Here is a 21,514-nt window from a genome sequence, read left to right on the forward strand (position 1 = left end):
AATCTTGTTTTAAGAATATTAATCACCTACGTAACCTAGTTAATAGTACTTATCGATATTTTTCACCAAGAACATTTCAACTGTTTGGCCCAAGCCTCTCGACTTTGCACGGCTCCCTTTCTTTCCTTGCAGGCCGTGCCATTGAGGTTAAACCCACAACTCTCCTCTTGAATTTTCTAAAGCAATGCAAAAACCACGTGCTCGTGGTGGAAAATCCCAACAGAGGGCGCCTTTTCTGTCTCGGCCAATCAAAATAGCAGAAAACTTCAGCGCCCTCGCGTCGCGATCACTCTCTTCCGCCATTTTGAAGACAATGGATCAATCTGGTGGTCCAGGTGGATTTGATGCACAATCGGCTTTCGCGGACGCAGTAGCAAGAGCAAGACAGGTAATAATGATCATTAAACATTGAAATGCAAAGGTGCTGAATTGTAGATCATAATGATATGTATCTGGATTGTTTCGGATATCTAATTATGCTTGTTCCTCGACCGTGGCTTCTCGGCGATCTGAAGACATGCTTCCGCGTGCCGACATTTTCAATTAGCAAGGGGCTAGGATGTGCACGTGGTTTCGAAACATTTACTACGACCACCGATGGATGCTAAATAAACTTACACTGGTTCTGCCTAAGTGTGTGTTGTTCTTCTGTGAAGTCCTTTGGTTATATGTCCCCCCCGCCCAGTGCATATTAATATCCAAGTAAATTAGGTTATGAAAAGTAGAGAACACGCTTGGTTTTTTGAACGCCCTCAAGGGTCACAGTGCCAAAGCGTATCCGGTATGTATTTTACGCGTATAAAATCTAAGATTGATTCACTGCATCGCAAGCCCTAATTCGTGACTAGATTAGCAATCACTACCTACGTGTAGCGCGCACTTGGTTTAGTTTTTAATCAATTAAACGTGCTCGATACGCAGTTGGCTACACGTGTTTCCCCATTATCATTCCAACATGAGGCCTTGTTGTTCCGCTTTAATAAGGAAGTAAAAGATTGCTTTTAAGCTGTTCTGTGCATAGTACATATTACAAGAGTTTTACTGGAAATCGGAGTGTTAATTGCGCACGTTCTATTTGGATTTCCTATTCTTCCTTTTTCAAGGACAAGTTCTTTTGGGTTCAGTTCATTGTTAAACGTACTTCCATATTTTGCACTTAGTTGTGCTTTCTATGATGTATGTTGCTTTTTCCAGGCGAATTAAGCGTTTTTCCTGGTGAAAGTAGTGATTCCGTGAAAATAGGTCAGAGGCATGAAAAGTTAATAAGCTGTCTCTACTTGGCCCCTAGTCCTGATTGTGTTTTGAGAGATTGGGGCATGTGCAGCATGTAGCTTAATTTTTTTTATTGAGATCATGGCTTCTTTTATTTAAAGGATACATAAAACCTGACTGTTTCCTTTTTTCCAATCTGACCGTAGCATGCTGATCAATCAGATGAAACAGTCACCATGCAGACCCTAAACGTATGTCACTGCAAGTTGTTTTGTTTAGTATGAAACCTGGTGAATTATTTAAGCAATTTTTTATAAAGCTGTAGTTGGATTAATAACTGATCAGATGTGAATTGCTTTGTATTTACAAATAAAATGAGATAAATTCTCTTTTGGTTCCACAGTTCAACAAAAAATGGGTGAAAAACTATTGTCTTTACACACCTACAGGCTGGGTCGTTAAATGATCTTTAAACCAAGAAATATGCCACCATTGATACCTGGACAAACTAATCATTCCCTGGGACATGTGCTCAAGATTCCTTAAGGGAAATTGGACAGGTTTCTAAATATTGTTATATGAGCATCTATTGATTAATAAACCGAATTGAATTAATCTTTTGTTCCTACTCTTTAGCATTGTGACCACACTTTAGCTCATATTTGGAAACTTGGCTTGAATTAATGTCTTCTTTAAAAAAATCAAAATATTGATCGGTGAAATAAATTCAACTGATGTCTAGGGAATCTACAGCAATATTGACTTTGTGCCAATAAGAGGAAAATGTCAAACTTCCTTCCTTGATATGTCTTCACAAGAACCAGTTATAACAATGAGGATATGTTACTGAAACCTGTTTTGTGGAGAGAAAAATACAGTTGATCGTAAAAGAAGGCAATGGTTACTGAAACTGTTGCATAGCATGTAGTACAGGCTCCCAAAGTCAATTTGGGACAAGTGTACTAAACCATAAGTAGCTGTCTTTTTTTTAATGTAAGAATATGTACCAAGTGTGGTATGTAAATGTTTTTGATCAGTGTGCTATTGAAAATATTGGAACTTTAATTCTTAAGTTTCAGATGAAAAAGACATTGAATTTAGTAAGGGTAAAACCTGACTTGAGTGAAATATTTAGAATTAGAAATGTAATCGAAAAACCAAGTATGTATGACTTGTATGAAAAGTTGCACCGAACAGCTTTGAAAGAAAACATGTCAACCCCTAACCAGTGCCCAAACTTTAGAGGCCTAGGGTCGTTAGGGTTTTCAGCTACGGTATTTGAATATAGGCACAGAATAGACTAGTTGCAGGCTTTTGTCCTACAGATGGAACACTTTGTGTGCAATGTTTGGCAACAAATGTATCTCATTTAACTCGTTAGCCAATTATCAATCTTAAAAAAACACTTGTTTCTTGTTAATAATAATCCATGTCTATTGCAGATAGCAGCTAAAATCAACCAGCCCGGAGGGGGCGATGCAGGACAGCAGGGCGTGAAGAGGCCATTTGAAGAGGGATCAACTGGGCTTGGTTAGTTTCCTACCTACCTAGTCTAAGCTTGACATAATGCACAGGGTTTCATCAAGGTCTTCAAACTTCTGGCAAAAACTCAATGATATGGCTATTTCAATTTATTACAACTTCAAAACTACAATATTGATAATTGAATGAACATTCATTAGAAACTGCAGGCAAGGGGTTGCCTTTCAATTTGCAAGAGTTTCTTTCTATTCCCTTTGGCTTTGAATTGGTGTTGAGGGGCATACTGAGGTAGCATTTCGTAAATAGTTCTCCATTTAAGCGAACTGAACTAGATGAAATCCTGTATAAGTTTTAGATGTTTATAAATGTGTTTTCTAACTCAGTCTTTGTGGTTAGTAATTAGTAATTTTGTGCTGTGCAGTAATTGATAACTAAACCCCTCTTAACACTAAAGTTGGCAGTTTATTTGTAACCTTTCTTGGTAATTCAACAGAAAGTGTCACTGCTAGTCTGAGGCAATTATTAATCTTCTTGATCAGTAAAAACTAGAAAATACATTTTCATCCCCCAAAAGTTAGAATCTTTTCCAAAAATGTTTAGGTCATTTCATCAAAAGTGAAATCAGCATCTCATTCTGTTTGAGAAGTTAAGGATGACGTTCCAAATATTGTAACATGCAGCTGCCCTCATCACTTTGCAAAGAACAAGATGTTATTTTCAAAATTGTCTTATCAAGATGGATTGTCTGTGCTCATGTCAAATTATTCTTACCGGCTTTGGAAAAATAAATCTCAATACATGTTCAAAAATGTTTTCTTCCTGGAAAACATAAAAACGTTAACATGAGAATTGAGCATTGCATCCCAGTATTGCAGCTATGGCTATTGTAACATTTTGAAGCTGTTCGCACAACATTTGTCATGTAGAGTTTCAAGACTACATTTTACGATCTGACTTAATTGTATCTATGTGATGTGAATCAATTTGTATTAGGATCTGTGTGTTGACAGTTGTTTGTATCTGTGTTTACTGTGACTGCTCAGATCATTGCATGTGTAATACTGTTGTAGAGTGGTGGATGGTACATGCTCCTTCATAGTAATACCCACCTGCATGTTGGCATTTTGGGATCATTACTGTCAAGCCATTATGGTGCTCTGGAATCTGTTCAAACAGCCCACAGGGCATATTTGAACATGGAGGAGATTATTTGTATGTTCACTGGGGTATAATCTCATCTGTTGAATACAGATAATGTACAGACCAAGCCTGCAAAATTCTTGGAATTCCTTTGGACACTTGATGACTTGGTCTTATCTTTGCTAAACAAAGGGATATAATAGAATCATCTGCTTTAGGCACTTATGCACGAGTGCTGTAAAATGTGTCGTGGTCCAGTAAACTCGGCTAGAATGATCCATATGTGACACTAAAATCTACCAAAGGTGATTCCTAGACCAATTCTGGCTTGTAGGCCCAGGTGTTTTTGTACTGACTGGTGCAATGCATCACTATATAAGTGCAATAGCCCATGCTAACCCTCACTGATAGTGGCACAGAATTAGCACCTTTAAGGAACTTACGAAGAAGCATTTTATGATGTAATTGCTTGATGTTTGTTCTTGATGCCATTATTTCCTGACACTTGCTCAATTCATTGCATTCACACGAGCCGTTGAGGTCAAGTGAGCTGCAGATTCCCTAGCTCCTGTTTGTACTTGAAGTTGTTGTTCTTGTGCAGATTTTGAAAATTATCGCAAGACTCGATAGTTTAGTATTGCCATGCTTGATGGTGTTTGGTGGCCATTTAACATTATTTCTATTTTCAGCTTTTTTTGAAACTGAATTAAATTCTATTGTCTTGCATTCTAATTCATTGTATTGAGTTTAAACTTTAGTTCATCCAGTAAGCCCAAGCCCTGGTTGATACAGGTGAGAGGTTTACTGGATGTGATGTAGTTCTGACCAGCCTTTTAACTCAACACTGTACGTAGACATGACATTTTCTAGTAGTTCCTAGGGGTTGTCTGTTTCTGACTCAGTTGTAACTGTTCTGCATAGTCTCAAAATCTCCTTCAACAACAACTCCCAAGAACATCTCATCTGCTTCTAGTATTTAGACACACCTTTGAATCTTCACTTTGATCCATGTTTAACACCACAGCAGCTGTCATTATCTGTGATTAATCCCAACATCTCTGCCATTCTTCTATCCACATTCTGACACAGCCTGTACATTGGCACCTAGACAAACCCAAGGATAGCCCCTAACAGGATGTTTTTTTGTTTTTCTCGTTTCAGGTGAACCAGAAGCAAAGAAAACCCCTGCCGCAATTGTAGATCGTGAGTTATTTGACTTGTGGTAATGTTGAGGTATAAGGGAATCAACCATTTGACTTAGTTGAACTACAGTGTTGGGTTAGGCCTGGTCAGAAATGCAATGTTCTGGACATTCAATAATGCTTTTCTTCCCTCAGACTACAGGACACCACAACACAGTAAGTAATAGTAGGTCTTGCTTTCAGGGTGCAAAGCAGAAAGGTCTGGTAAGATTGTAGGGTACAGATAGGAATGCGAGTTGTTGGTGATGCCATGTTTATGAAAGTGTTGTTTCTTTGCTAGCTATAGGAGCACAGCTGAGAGCAATAGCAGATCAACAGAGAGTAGCTGATCAGCAAAGGTAGGACACATTTCAAGTCTTGATTAGTTTCCTATGAAATTTTGATATCAGTAAGGTGTTTTCAAATGTACTGGAAAGTACTTTTCAGTTGAATTTTTAGGAACATAATGAAATTTAAATGAAACTTAAACTGTCAAAAATAAAATGAAGTACTTGTTTCAGGTAACCTTACCGAATCATTGTTTCACTTGGGACCCAGATGTTTTTGTTACAGTTGAAAATGCTGTTTCCACATCTTTTGGCCTACAAAATTTAGAAACATTATGATCAGTGCTAAATAGTCATGTTAGAAGTACAAAATTCTCAAAAATATAATTATAAAAAGCAGTCCTACCTACTGACTCACATCAGCCGATTCATATTTGATCTTGCAGCATACCAAGAACAAATATTTGTATAATGTGAAAGTTTTTATAAATATTGTCAATTCTCGGTATGGTTGCTGTCCAAGTGAAATAATGGTGTTTGCAAAACATGTTTCTGCATGTGTTCTTGACTCGTTTTTTTCAATTGTCAGTATTCATCTTTTGATTTCAGAACATGCAATCCAATCATCTAAAAAAGTAATTGTTTGATTCAATATTTTTGTCAATAAAAGTAGAGTGTACATTGTTTGATATTATGTATCTATTCATTTGACTTGTAATATAATCAAGTCTGTATGGCGTTAAGTCCAAACTCTCACATCAGAGCCAGTCAGGCTGCACAGGCTGCACAAGAAGCAGCAGCAAGAATCAATCAGCAGCTAGGAGTAGCATCATCTGGTCCCCCGTCAAGCATACCCAAACCACACCTCGAGATGGTCAGCACAGAGGAGTATGCAGTTCCTGACAAGATGGTCGGATTAAGTGAGTAATTACCAACTTCATTTTAATTTCACTATTACATTAACATCAGGTCTTTGTGCTCACAACTGCTAAACAAATATCTTAGGACCTCCCATTACAGGTCTCATCAGAAAGACTTTTCATCCGACCAATCAATGTTGCTTACACTGTACAGGTTCACAAAAATCAAATGCGTTTTCCAATCTTGCAACCTCAAAGATTAATGCAGGGAATTATGAACAACAATTATCGGGATGTACGACTGTTCTGAATGTTGTACAACTGTTATCTATCAATCATATCTTATCAATGGGATAAACATCTGAAAAGATACTTTCCATAGTCTAGGATTTATTGCTGCAAAATCTCTGCCATGTATTAGACTTTACGAAATTTTCTTTTTCATTCAGTTTTCAAATTTCGAAGTGAGAACTTTGCCATTATTTTTCAAAGTGTTGTCTAATGAAAGTCACCATTTTGAAACAAGTGTCGTAAAGCTGGAAAAAGCTGTTTACTGATTGGCTAATGTTTTCTTTTTGTTATTTCATTGGTCGGTCATAATTTGCAAAAGGTTGCTCTAGTGTGACCTGCAGACCAGTAGCGATAACGAGCACCAAGATCTGATTTTAATTACTCTTGAGTTGATCTTAAAGTCTGATTTTATGAATTGGTTCCTTGGATAATTTGCTGAATTTTTTATTTTTGTTTTGAGCAAGATGTTTTACTTTAACATTTCCAACAGGTTTCAAAATTATTGAATGTCTCCATTTCAGTTATTGGTAAAGGTGGTGAGCAAATCACACGGTTGCAGGCAGAGACAGGCTGCAAAGTACAGATTGCCCCAGGTTGGTCCTGATAGCAGTGGATTTTACATTTGTTCATTAATGTTACTGTTCTTCATACTCAACAGGCCTCTTCTCAAGTAAATGTTTATCAGCTTATTGGTGGCAGTGTCAATTGGGGTTGTGTGTTAGTGGTAGTTGATCCAGGGACTTGTTTAGGATTCTAAACTCTGTGCCAAAGCCAGGTAAATTGGAAAAATATTGTGATGTTGTTCAAAATTGGGATGTCTTTTTTTTTTTTTATTTGTAAAATAAATTGTGGATGTTCAGTTCAAATTGGAATATATATTTTTATTGACAGACTTGGTTGAATATCAACCTAAAAGGGGGGTATATTCTTTTATCAAGGATTTCTGTCCGTCCTTCAGAGGACACTATTTCTGTGACCTTTAACTTGATAACTACTACAGATTCATTTCAACACTTTTTATACCTATAGGAGAGGTACAGTGTGAAGTTTGAATATTTGGATTTTCTGAAAAAATACAGCTATAATTTTTTCTTTCTTTACATAGTTCAATTTTGATGTATGTATTTTCTGAAAAACAATGTTTTGAACTTGTTAATTTTCACTTCAACATTTGTGCAACCAATAACTCAAAAACTTCATGGATTTTTTTCCAATTGGGGGTACAGTTTCTTTACCAATAAGGGAGGTGCAGTGCAAAGTTTCATTTTGATAGCAAGTTTTCGGGGGGGAAAATTGCTGTTATGTTTTGAACTTAAAAATATGTTGGCATGGAAGTCAGGGACACTAGTGAGGCCTGCTCACTTTTTGCCTTATATCTGAGAATGTTTGATATGAATGAGATCTTTTGTTCCAGAAATCTGCCATATTTTTGTGAGAACAAAATCTTAATCTGTAATATAAAGATAATAGGCTTTCTGTGTACAATTCATTTTATTCACCACAGAATCTTAAGCTTTAAGGTAGTTCTGAAAGTATCTTGTTAAGCAACCCGTTGTAGGTGGAGATTTTTAAAAGAATTACTCTGGAATCATGCACCAAAATTTAAGACCCTACAGTCAGTCAAAAGGAAAGTTGAATTTCATGTCTGCTAAATATGATATATTGAAGGCGATCTGCTGTGTACTAATTGTGCAGATGATGCATGTTTGCATTTTTCAGACAGTGGAGGCCTCCCAGAAAGAATGTGCACCCTCACAGGCCCCCCTAGTGCTATACAGTAAGTAACAGTGGTTTATTATCTTTACCTGCACAGATGAAAACCTATCTGGACTTCAGCATTCACATTGAAAATAGCCATAAAAATCTGTGTGGACACCATGTTGAGATTCACACAATGTGGATAACACGAGTATCCGATTATTCTTCAGAACTCTATATTTGCTGCGTATTTGCATAAAATATGCATTAAATAAACAGAAATATGCAGACAAATCAGGTCCTAGCGTATCAAACGTGCAACAAAAACTATAAATATGCTTTTGAAATAAAACAAATATGTATATGACAAATGTTGGATAAAAATATTGTGTATCAGCAGATTGCAAAGTTCACTTGCCGATTTGGAAAAAAACTTGTGCAACAAACTTGATTACCGCTGGGTAAAATACCCCAATAACCAAAAGCTTATCTGGAGCTTTGCTTCTTGTTGACGAGTGAAGAGGATCAGGTGGTGACATGTCTGTTTTCCTGATACATGCCATTACAATGTACACATACTTCATTTAGTATCCTAAATCCTCACCCAACTTTTTAAGTATGTTTTAAGAAATCTTATCCCTAAATGAACATTCCTTAATGTCATTGTCCCATGGCAAATGTTTTACCTCTTAAGTCAAATCCAGAAGAACTTTCACACTTCTCTGGGCAATGTGTACCTATCTGTACAATGATATAAAGAAAACCAATCAATGCAAAACTGACCAAATTAAGTTGACCAAATATGTTGCCATTTCGATATTTCCTAATATTTTTTTCCTGAAAATTTGTATTGTGCTACACAAACATTCTGTCTGTTCATCATTTGTCCATATGCAATAGGACATTGGTGGTTCATTGTCTGCACTAATTATTCATCTTTCAGAGCTTGTAAGCAGGCAATCAATCTTATCATTGAGCGAGGAAAGAGCTCCCAGGGTCCGATGGATCCCAATCAATTGTATGATGGGCAGGCCGTTGTTGAGATGAGTATACCAGGCAACAAGGTCGGCCTCATCATTGGCAAGGGCGGGGAAACCATCAGGCAGCTGCAGGTGAGTGGCTGCTCAGCACACTACAGATTTGCTTTTCACAGGCTGCCTTCGTGCAATGTCACCTGTGGCAACTCTGGGGCTAAAAAGGTTTCAACTATCTCTTTGAAAAAATATGGGTTAGTTACAGTGGTTTAAATGACATCATCAACTGTCAACAACTGCTTTGTCTGACCCATACTCTTGTTTTCAAGTTACTTTACTATGGCTGGGGTGTTGCTCATTTCCAGCAGTTGGCGACCCGTAAAGGGGTAAAGTAGGTCTTCACCAACCCATGCTTGTCGTAAGAGGCAACAAACGGGATTGGTTGGTCAAGCTTGCTGACTTGGTTGAAGCATGTCATCCATCCCAATTGCGTGGATCGTTGCTTATGATGTCAATCACTGGATTGTCTTGTCCAGGCTAGGTTATTTAGACTGCCGTCATAAAGCTGGAATTTTGCTGAGTGCGGCGTAAAACAACAAACAAACCAACAGTCGGCCCAGTCGTAAGAGCCACCATAATTCACTTGTGTACAGTTGTGTCCAGTGGGCATTCAGAGTGTGGGATCATTTTCTGTAACAGCAAACCTCAAGTACCACCACTTGCACACACATAATTTTGAACACTGAATGACACATCCATCATTTCAAATTTGAATGATTGGTCTTTTGTTCATTTTCAGAACCAAAGTTTTATAATTAGCAACATGTTTAAAATACTAACAAATCCTCCATTGTATATTTTTCTCACTCCAACTTCTTCCTTGTGAATGTCAGGAGCGTGCTGGTGTAAAAATGGTAATGATTCAAGACAGCAACTCTCCAACAGCATGTGACAAGCCTCTCCGTATAACAGGGGATCCCAACAAGTGTCAGGTTTGTTCACATGTCTGCCCTCTACCATGGGTGCTGGGGGTCAGTGCTTCCAGTTGCTCACATGCTGTTAAGATAACCTTGATAAACACAATAGTTTTCATTCTTTTTAAGGTGCCTATTAACTGATTTTTTTAACTGAGGATTTTTTTACAAGTAGCTAAATCACAAAAGTTATGCATTTAATGGTCAGCTTAGGAATGCGGTATAGATTTCATGTTCTAAAGAGTAATTCAGTATTGACATTATGATTTGCTTTTAATTGGACAAGTTGAGCGATGTACCCGTGAATACTTGTGTGTATAGTATTTTTGCATGTTAATGTTTTGTGTTTTCAGAGAGCCAAGGAGATGGTTATTGAACTATTGGCAGAAAAAGACATGGAGGTGGGTAGTGACAGTAATGTCTCTATTTATAAAGGAAATTGACATTCTGGTTTCATTTTTTTTTTTTTTTTCGATTTTTGGTGTCTGTAAACCAAGTACAATATATTTGTCTTGCATATTCCACAGATGGGTGGTGGCGGCGGCGGAGGCGGTGGAGGTGGAGGAGGAGGAGGAGGTGGCAGATTCAATGACTATGGAATGGGTGGCAGAGGAGGTGGAACAGAGGTAAAATAACTGCTGTCATTACTGAGTTCATGTAGTTGTCACAACAGATAATCAACTTTAGGGTGTTAATCTTTCTCTGAAAAAAAGCGGACATGTGCAGATCCGGGGTAGAGTAGGTCTTCAGAACCAATGCTTGCCATAAAAGGCGACTGCTTTTCGTAAGAGGCGACTAAGATCTGGTGGTCAGGCATATCCCATTTGAGTGGAGCGATGCTCATGATATCAATCACTGGATTGTCTGGTCCAGGCTCGATTATTTACAGACCGACGTCATATAGCTGGAATATTGCTGAGTGCAGCGTTAAACAAACTGAAAAAAACTAAAATAGTGCATGTATGTATAAGGATGTTATGTAGTATAGAATAGTAAATAAATAACTTTCTGATGGAGGATAGCAGGGTAGCCACATGTCAGGGGATTTTAAACTCATGTTGTTGTGGCTACCATTTTGTTTTTCTTGGTTAGGTCTGTCATTATGTTCAAGTTATCAAGTTTCCTACTTATATCATATTTACTTTGGGCATGACATTGGAAGTTGCGCAATGTGTCAAGCACTGGTTTGACTGACCCAGACTCTGATTTTGCTTAAATATTGCAGACTGAGGTGTAAAAATAACTACAAAACAACTACCATATCCATGTGCAGTATCTATTTGTTGATATTAAGATAAGCAATTCTGTTACAGATCCCCGTACCCAGAGCAGCAGTTGGGCTTGTTATTGGCAAGGGTGGAGAAATGATCAAAAAGATCCAGACAGAAACTGGTGCAAAAGTACAGTTTAAGCCAGGTAGTGTATTGTAGAGAACCTCTGTACTATACTTTAATAATACTTAGAACATGTATAAGTTTAATTCCTAAAGAATCTGTCTTTTGAAATGATGTACAATGTTAAGGTGGTTTTTTATGGCTCAAAAATTGCAGTAGTCAAGACCCTTTTGTCATTAATCAAAAGGAAATGAGATTCAGAATTAGGATTTCCTTTTTTAAGAAATTGTCTTTCTTTGAGTTCAAAGTAGGTTCATTGAGTAAGAGGTATGTTTTGTGACTATCATGTACAGATTAGTAAAATGTGCACATTTGGTCGAGACTTGAAAAACACAGGAAGGATTTGTCGACAACTACATTTAACATTAGGTAGATGTCAGTTCTGTTGCAGTTCATTTTTGTGGACAAGTGAAAATATGAATTCATGTCTACCCTGTCAACTGAAGATAAGAATTTTGGGCATCTTCGTCATATTGGCTGTTGTATAGCTGCCTCTGGTAAAGCATGGATTCTTTGTTTTATTATCGTTGATATTTACCTCCGCCATTATACTGTTGCAGATGATGGACAGACACCAGACAGAATATGTGCTATTACAGGCCCTCCTGACAAGGTTAACCAAGCTGTAGGAATGATCCATGAGTTGTTGGATAATGCAACCGTATGTACCCAATACTGCTACTGTCAATTGTACATTATTGGAATAACGAAATGGTTTAGTTGCACAAAAGAATATATGTAATCTGTTCTGAAACTGAAAACAAATTGGAAGCACGTCATTAGAACTTTTGGCTCTTTTTATGGAGCCTGGAGTGTCGGACTTGTGCGATATTAAAGGAAGGATTCGCTAACACCACTCGGGTATTTTCCTCAATGAGTGGAGTTTGATAGTAGACCTTCCAACATGTTAATGGTATATGCCATACAGATGTACAAAACTTTGGTAAATTTGTTGCTTCATACTAAAGTGGACATGCTTCTTGATAATGTTTGATTGATAAACATGGCTTATGTGTAAGTGAGAATCTTGGCCACTTTAAATGTTCATAAACCAATAGCCATTTTGATAGTTGACATCTGAATGAAGTCAAGATGTGGAGATAATCTTTGTGGCTATTGTTTTCAGCAGTTCGGTCCTGGCGGTATGGGTCGGGGAGGAGGTGGCGGTGGTTTTGGAATGGGCCGAGGTGGTCGTGGTGGGGGCCGAGGAGGAGGTGGCGGCAGAGGTGGCTTCCCCCCAGGTGGACCAGGCAGAGGGGGAATGGGCAGAGGCTTTGAGGGAGGATTTCAAGATGGAACAACATACTCAGTACCCTCAGACAAGTGTGGATTAGTCATTGGAAAGGGTGAGTGATTATCTTCTATCTCAACCAAGTTAAGACCATGTACGTGCTGAAACACAATGATAGTTCATAATTAAAAAAAAGTGTTTTGTACTCCAGACCATCTCCAAAAATAGATCAAACGAGTTTCGAACCCATACAGCGACTTTGATGTTTATCTTTGTCAAAATAGCAAGAACAACTGAATTTGATTTCTGTGGTGATTTTGTCAAATATGATAAAAATGTCTTTTTAGGTGTTTCAGTGTTTTGCTAGACACATGGTTTTTCATGTGTTAGATCGTATCTTTCACAACTGATATGTGATCATTGACTCTCGGTTAGCATTTGCTGAATCAGTTTAGTTGTCACATTAGTTGAGAAGAGTGACCTGGAAGGCCTATGCTATCAGTATGTACGCAGTGCAGTCATTAAATGGACACACATCTGATGGAAGCACGTCATTAGAACTTCTGGCTCTTTATAGAGCCTTGAGTGTCGGACTTGTGCAATATAAAAAGGAAGATTTTGCTAGCATGACTCAAGTTTATTGCTTAATGAGTGGTGAATGGTAATAAATCTTCCAACATATTTTGATCAATCAGTTGAGATGTCTACAAGTGAGATGACTTGAGAGTTGGTCATGACATCCATTTGAAGCAATAACCACTTCTTCAGAGTTGGTCATGACAACCATTTGAAGCAATAACCACTTCTTCTGAAGGCATGTCTTGCTGCTGTGTTCGATAGTCTTGTGGAAAAACATTCTTTGATGTTAATTCAAGAAATGAGCATTTGGCAGTTTTTAGAGAAGATAGTTGTGAATTATAGATTCTTGTTGCGCAGGTGGGGAAACTATCAGAGAAATTAACCGTCAGTCTGGAGCACATGTGGAGTTGGACAGAAACCCACCACCAAACCCAGGAGAGAAAATCTTTAACATCCGTGGTAACCCACAGCAAATACAACATGCTATTCAGATGATCTGTGAAAAGGCAGGCTTACAGTCAGATGTAAGTATCTCTTTATGTTTCCATATGATGATGGTGTGTATCCAACAGTCTCTGTAAATTCAGATCTTGGTGCTCGCTATCGCCACAGAAAGATCTGACCAATCAGCATCACTTACAAAATCTGAAGTCGGAATGTTTTCTAAGCATGCTTACCTCAAAAGGGTGTTAACATGATGCATTAAGAGCTCTCGCTTCAATTAATTGGAAAAACGCTTGAAACAGAAGGTACTTTCCATAGCCTTCAGGAAGTGCTCATGGTTTTACACAGCTCACAATGTGCGTCAAGTGCGCATAAATGTTGACATTTGGACACATAAAAAAGATGGTAATATCCATTGTACCTTCACTGCTTCAAGAGCAGTTGAGTGTTATTTCATCCATCAATCATGACCACTGTCCACATGATCATTATTCATTCCAGGCCCTAAAGTAATTATGACATTCAGTACGCTACACCATTCCATTTCTTTGACGGGCCCTTAAAATTCATTATTTGGGGACCCCTGAAAGTCGAGGCAAACCCTGAGTTCTGCTATACAATCATCCATCTGTTTTTCTTTCAACAATTTTCTTTAAAGTTTTTAAGAATTGTCAATAATTTTCAGTGGGTAGTCTGGAATGGAAGTTGCCATTTTAGAACTAGACTTTAGTGCCATAAAGCTCGAAAGCTGGTTTCTGATTGGGCAATATCGTCGTCCTGTTTTTTTTCATTTCATTGGTTGGTCAAAGTTTGCAAAAGGTTCTGACTTTACCTGTAATGGGATATCCTCAGATCTTCGTTGTAAAGGCAGTGAACACAAAGGTCTGACTTTAATTAGAATTGTATCATGTAGTTTTAAATTTGAAATATCAGATTTTCCACATCAAATATTGGAAGAATAAATTAATTTGCAAGGCAATCTGTTACATAAATAATACCACCGATATATTCAACAACAAAGTAGCACAATTTAAAGCCATCAATAAAATCTCTGTATAGTGATGTCTAAAAGAATTACTTCCACATTTATCCAAAACTGAAAATTTATGCTATAGCATGGCACTGTCCGCCGATTAGAGTACGTTCAAGTTAATGATTAGTCGCCCAATACATGATTTCCTTTTTCACAAAGATACACTTGTTCAAGTTTTGTAATTGACCATTATTTCAGGGTCCAGGTCCAGGTGGTCCCGGTGGTCCAATGGGTCCAGGTCCAGGTGGGCCCGGCCCACAAGGTCCAGGTCCACAAGGCCCTCCAGGCCCAGGTCCGCAGGGACCAGGATATGACCAGTATGGTCAGTACGGACAGCCAGGGTAAGGATCACGAATAACAGCCAAATGTTTCACTTAGATAATTATACCCCCGTTTACGAAGTAAATCGGGGGTATATAGTGTTCCGTCCGAGCTTTTGTACGGCCCATAACTTTTTAACCATGGACCCTAGCTTCACCAAACTTGCTACACACATTTACCACAATGAGTACTTGTGCCTTTTGCTTGTTTGAAGATTCTGAATTTTTTTATTTTTGCCATTTCCATGGAATCATGGTTTAACATAAATTTTGGGTAGAGTTTTTGTACGATCCATGTTTACAATATTATGTATCCTAGCTTCAGCAAACTTGCTACATTAACCACTATGATTGTTTTTTATCTTCTATAAGATTCTGAAAGTTTTCTCTTTTGCTGTTTTCATGGAAACATGATGGAATTTTGATGACTGGTTTTGTATAGCTAATGTTTTCCAAAATTGTTTTCACACATGTAGATCATCATAAGTATCTGTGCTTTGTATTAGTTTCAATTTATGAATTCTTTACCATATTTGTTAAGGCTAGATGGAAATTATTAATTTACTGATTTTCTAATATGATATTGTTCCATTTTTTATGTGTTTTATATCAACAACTTTTGGTCCTTTTGATAATTCTTCTTATGTAACTCCTCAATCAAATTATTATTCAAAGGTGTTAATGGTGATCTACTTCCTAGTAGTGAACACTGGTAACATGGGAGATTTGGGGGGGTCAATTGTTACTGGAACTCATCTTAGTTTTTAAAACATTGAAGTTAAAATCAGTAAGAAATATGTAGTATTTCATTAATTAACAAACTATTTACTATTTACTATTTACTATTTACTATATGCGGGGATAACGGGGGTATGTGAGCTTTGCTCACTTCTTTCTTGTTTAATGTTGTCCTTCACATATTTGGGTTCAGTTTATTCTATTTATTTAGCTATTGTTTTAACATGTTTTAGGAGAATATATAATCCTGTGTGAATTCCCGATTTCATTGCTTTCATTTCCTCTTAGACAACCACCAGCAAATGCCTATGGTCAGGGATGGAATGCGTATGGACAAACACCCCCACAGAATGACAGTAAGTTGGTTTCTTGAACTGTATATCATGTGATGAATAACAAGCGATGTATCTGATAGTATTGATTGACTTACAAATAGAAGTATCAGCTGTTATGTGTTCAGTTATGCTTGATCATTTGCAATATAATTGACATTGGAGTATTGTAACATCTTCTGTTTATTTTTGCCTCGATTAATACGATTATTTGCGTTTTTTGATCCAGGTGACAAGCAGGCACAAGATGCAAATGCTGCGGCATGGGCTGCTTATTATGCTCAGTATTACGCTCAGTATGGTCAGTACGGGCAATACAGTCAGCAGCAACAGCAGGGCCAACAGCCGCAGCAGCAACAGCAGCAGCCTCAGACACAGCAGACGCAGCCCTCTCAACAGCCCCAGAATTTCCCTCAACCTAGTGAGTGTAAGATACCTTTATATTATTCTTCCTGTCGTCTCGTCTGCATGTACCATAATTCGGGAAAGCATGTCACCAGTAATGTGAGATGTCTTAATGAAGGCTTAGCTGTCACTAGAAAACGGAATATTTACTTACAGGGGTCGATTTCGATTTAACCGCTGTCCAGTTAAGATTACAAAGAGCTGTCCGAAACGTAAAGAAGATTGCCCTACTGGCAACATACAAATTTGTTGTTAAATCTACCCCTGACTTAGACATGTTGAATCACATTTCAAAGTTGAATGTAAGCAGTTAAAGAATTGCTAGTTGCTAGGAAGATTTTATGCATTGTTTGGAATTATCTCAAGGGAGATTACTGCATCACTGTGTTGTCACTATGTACTTGATTAAAATCATGTGTGTAACTGTTTTTGATTCAGACAACTTGTTAAATGACTACTTAAAATAAAGAAATAATCTTGAATTAGGTTATTTAAACAATAACTGTTTGTATTAGATTAATAGTAGGGAAAAGGTGTAAATGTATTTGGTATATTGTGGTCCATTTTTATACAGCAATCAACCCCCAGACAGGCCAGGCAGATTACAGTTCTGCTTGGGCCGAGTACTACAGACAGCAGGGTATGCACTACCAGGCCAATCTCATCATGCAGCAGGCAGCAGCGGCACAAGGTGGCCAGCAGCCTCCCCAACAATAGTTGCTGCAACGCCCACTTGATGGCTGCACATGCACTCCGCAAGAGGTAAAATATATGCTCCACATGGAGCAACTAATAAATCATTTTCTTCCAGCATGGATGACCACATTCTGCAGCATACAAGGCTTGCATTACTACTTTCATCAAGACATGCTGAGATTCCAAATTATAAAAAAGTTCTTTTCTTAGTTACATGAAAAAAAATCTTATAAACTTTCTTGAACTTGGTAACTACCTTTCGGCATTTGTATGCTAAGTATCTAATGCTTGCCTTTATATCAGAATTTCCTGTAGACGTAAGTATGTCCCAGGGTAAGTTGGTGTAAATATCTGAGGAAATTATATGACCCATATTCTCATCAAAGTGTCCATGGGCATAAATGTTAAATGTGAGGGCAAGTTTCAAAACCAGGTCCAACCAATTGGAAGCGGACCTGGTCTCCCCTGGCCGTGAGAAAGCCTAGAGTCCACACCACATGTAAGTACTCCGTGTAACAATAGGTAGGGCAGGTTTTCAATTACTGATGCATATGTGAATGTGGTTGCCTTTGTTTTTTTGTACAGGGGCTGTGGAGGTGTCTAGCGACGAGTTGCTGCTGTGCTGATGTCCCATTGTCTCCTGTATGATCAACCTCCATTACTTTATTTCTATGATGAAACATCGTCTTATTTCATACTTGCTTGCTATAGTAGACTTGCCCAATGTCATTTCTTCATCTGCTTCATAAGTCGTAGTATCACACAACATTCCAACATTAAAATAACAGACTAAGTCACAGCATTACTTACTATTCTAGGCCCTCCAAATCCACGTGAGAAGGTTGGAAATGTTTATTTTTATGTGTAATCATGTTTGTTTGTAAATTACATGTTAAAACAGCTGATGGAATTTTCATTGTATAGGCTTAATTTGTGAATAACATTGTTGTCTCGCTTTTATATGCAGTCATTAGTATTATTTTATGCTGTTTTGACACTTTTAATCGTGTACATAGTTTGGTTTGTGATCAGGAAGGGAAATTATGCCTGAAGTATTGTGTTCACATGAAGCAGACATAGGTTACATGTCATCTATGAATAAATGTTTATTGTATGCAAAATAAGCTTGTTCTCTTTGATGCATGAAAATAGTGAAATATATTCTTGTTCATTGACTCGAGAAACTGAGTTTCTTTTGACAGCATGGCACGGAAGGTAAGGTATGTTGAAATGTATATGGTTGACCGAATTGCTCGTCAAATTTGTATATAAATAGGTAACAGCCAAAGGTCGGAGAAATAAACTAACCTTAAACCCAGCTTGGACAGAAACATCGTAAAATGTCTCATTGCCTTGGCACTTGCTCATATTTTAAATATTGTATGTTTATTTTAAAATTGATGCTTTCACATATTGACATAATTTATGCATTTGAAGAGTATTGTATGAACTATTCACCAGTATTACCTTTGAATCCCAAGTCACAGTTAAATACAGTTCATGTTCTCTCTCAGCCAGTAATTGCCAAATATTTGAATTTCATGTTGAATTACTGCCATACATTAATATGCAAACAGTTGTTGGAATTTCTTCCATGGTCAATATATATGGTCTATTATGATTTGTTTTAAATGATGGAACTATTTGATACCTGTGTAGATAATTTCCTGACATTATCATAAAAGTAGTCTTGATGTGGTTCCGATGATTCCACTCGTTCTTGCGTTAGCTCGTTCATTTCATAACTTAGGATTTGTTTCATTTACCCGTTTTTCCGTTTTATTTTGTATTGATGATAAACAAATGTAGGACACTAGTAGTATGACCCATATATGACCGTGCTTGATATGTTTTCACTATCGTACCCAATGTCATGAATCCTTAAATGCACTATTCCATACCTTTTTATCAGGATTATTTTTTGCTCAATGATGAATAGTATAAAATGACTACCCTATTTTGATGTGTATAATGAAATGTTCATGAAAGTGCTTATTGATGATGTAGACTTCTTAGCTTTTCTAGGTGATGATTTATTTTGCTACTGAAATAAATAACCATGTTTCTAAGCCGTCCAGTCATAGATGATAGTTTGTACATTTTGAAACTGCTTGTTTAATCAACAGATATTCTCATCAGATTATATATCGTTTTGAAATGACATGAAATTCATATACTTTGTTTGTCTTATTTTGGATGATATTGCGGAAAAAATACCATTGAATGTGCATGACATTTTATAATGAATCCGTTTGCTGTTTTATGACATTGACTGATTTGAAATTTGCTAAAGTAATTCAGGCTCCTACTATGTTGGTGAGAGGTGCTGATTGGTCGGTCGTTTGGTTGGCTGGTTTCGGCTGGCTGCCAGGCTTTCCCCAAATCGCGTCGAAAGACGACAGGCTCCACCCACCTACCCACACTCAGTCCTACTTGGCCAGAATTCGCTCGCGCTGGAGGGAAGATCACCCGCCCGCACGTTAACTCCCACGTTCGCCAGGCCTGCCCGTTCTGTATAGGGTAATATTGATAATATTTCATGCCTAAGTGAATATTGACTCTATAAATATAAATGTTATCACCAATTGACTATTGCATATTTTTGATAAATGTTCTTGTTTAAATTTCTCATGTTCGCGTGCATTGTTTGACTTTCATAAATGTGTTTTTCGTTGCAAATAGTTTTTTTAACATGCATATATATACCGTGATCTTTAAAATTGATACTTATTGAGTAGATTACTATTTCGTTTGACCTCTTGTGCCAAGATATGCCTTTATTATTTAAATTGTTTGGATCATTCCATTTGAAATTTATAGCTGTGGAGAGTGTTACATGTTGATCAACTTTCATTTTGATTGTTTTAGTTTTGAACCATATGTAGCTACAGACTGGTTTTAAGTAGTATTGAAGAAGTTTTGTTCAAAACTATTTTACATATCCTAATGTTTTTTTTATGCATTGATTTTTATGAATGTTTAACCCCGTCTCAATTTCGTGACATTTTATGACCACGCGAGAAATACTCAAGCTGACTAGTTATTCTGTATATGTAGGTGGTTTGCTGATAATGATATGCAACGCAAGTTTCCAATTGAATATTTGACTTGAGATCTCAGGAAGGTACATGTATGGCAGTTGATACATATTTTCATCATTTCTATTCACTAATGTGATATTTTCCCCACATAATGTGATGAGATTTTTCAAATGCATTTTGTTGTCTTAAAACCAAAGTATTGAGCATATTTTTCTAGGTCATGTGTCAAATGAGAGCAAGCCAAGGGTTTCTGGAGCCATGGTCTATCGTTTGCCAGAAATTCTGTTACAGATAAGGGTTGAGAACTAGAGCTAGATGCGTATAATCAGCATGGTGCACAATCACAACACAATTTACTGCAGTTAGATGTATTTTAATCAGCGTTCATCATGTTTGGATTTGACTTGTATTTTCCCAAAGTGCTTTTGTTTGTGGTATTATATTGGAACATACTGGTGCTGTTGGTTCAACTTAGCTTGTCTTGTTCGGAGCCTCCCCCGCCCCCTTGCGCCCTCAGCCTCCTCAGCCACAGGGGGGTGGGGAGTTTGAGGCACTAGTGTTTGATCAACAGGGGCATACCTCAGTACCATTAAGGATATATTACGTTTTTGTGTGGATTGCATATATAATTGATATTCAACTTTGTTCCTTGCACCGTTTACTCAGATTAGTGTTTTTATCAAATTGCTTTGTACAGAAGTTTCATAAGGCCGTATGAAATTGAATCCTTGTTCATCCCCACAAAACTTAATGCATTCCACATGTTTTTAACCTCATCTTTGATATCTGAAACAGTGCAATGGTCTATTGTTTGAATGTTTTGATATTTCAATGATAAATTGCTTGATGTCATGTCATAAACTTGAAAATGTAACATTACCTTTTTGACACATTGTGGATGAACAAGGATTTTGCGCTGTCAACATGTTATGTACTACACATGAGTGCAGAATAAATGCTAAAAGAGTCCATATGGTTTTGGTTTGATATTTGGCTTAGACTCTTAGGACACTTAAAACTGCTCTCATTTGGATGTTATAGAAACAAAATCTTGCATTTGAGTTACATTGAGAAAATATTATTATTTTAAAATGTGTAGTAATGGCTGAATGGTTGCAAGCACAATATTAAGCTTAAATGTGAAATACTAAATTGTCGGTTGGTGTAACTATTTACCTAATCTAATTGTAGGTGATGTTAAA

The 21,514-nt window shown here is 37.3% G+C and overlaps 1 protein-coding gene across 12 annotated transcripts; it reads left to right on the plus strand.

Annotated features, from left to right (window-relative positions):
• The first annotated feature begins 242 nt into the window (after positions 1 to 242).
• Positions 243 to 21,281, plus strand: LOC124139310 (far upstream element-binding protein 1-like). 12 transcript variants are annotated; one of them, XM_046506288.2, is made up of 21 exons: positions 276 to 388; positions 1,419 to 1,463; positions 2,655 to 2,742; positions 4,996 to 5,037; positions 5,317 to 5,374; positions 6,047 to 6,222; positions 6,975 to 7,046; positions 8,149 to 8,230; positions 9,095 to 9,263; positions 10,019 to 10,117; positions 10,453 to 10,500; positions 10,627 to 10,725; positions 11,413 to 11,515; positions 12,054 to 12,154; positions 12,620 to 12,839; positions 13,661 to 13,827; positions 14,979 to 15,121; positions 16,127 to 16,194; positions 16,400 to 16,597; positions 17,150 to 17,337; positions 17,857 to 21,281. In XM_046506288.2, the coding sequence occupies exons 1-20, from the start codon at positions 314 to 316 to the stop codon at positions 17,290 to 17,292; spliced, it is 2,196 nt and encodes a 731-aa protein (XP_046362244.1). In that variant the 5' UTR covers positions 276 to 313; the 3' UTR covers positions 17,293 to 17,337; positions 17,857 to 21,281. The 12 variants fall into 12 exon arrangements, with proteins under 12 accessions (XP_046362249.1, XP_046362254.1, XP_046362253.1 ...); XM_046506287.2 differs by having other exon boundaries at positions 12,623 to 12,839; positions 16,394 to 16,597; XM_046506286.2 differs by having other exon boundaries at positions 277 to 388; positions 16,394 to 16,597.
• The last annotated feature ends 233 nt before the right edge of the window (positions 21,282 to 21,514 follow it).

This window comes from Haliotis rufescens, unplaced genomic scaffold (assembly GCF_023055435.1).
Source record: "Haliotis rufescens isolate VD_foot unplaced genomic scaffold, xgHalRufe1.0.p SCAF_8, whole genome shotgun sequence".
Taxonomy (NCBI): Eukaryota; Metazoa; Mollusca; class Gastropoda; order Lepetellida; family Haliotidae; genus Haliotis; species Haliotis rufescens.

Coding starts and splice junctions, on each gene's coding strand:
- LOC124139310 (XM_046506286.2), top strand. CDS start 314: ATGGATCAATCTGGTGGTCCAGGTGGATTTGATGCACAATCGGCTTTC. Junction 12,155..12,619: donor AGTTGTTGGATAATGCAACC/GTATGTACCCAA, acceptor TATTGTTTTCAG/CAGTTCGGTCCTGGCGGTAT. Junction 12,840..13,660: donor TGGATTAGTCATTGGAAAGG/GTGAGTGATTAT, acceptor CTTGTTGCGCAG/GTGGGGAAACTATCAGAGAA.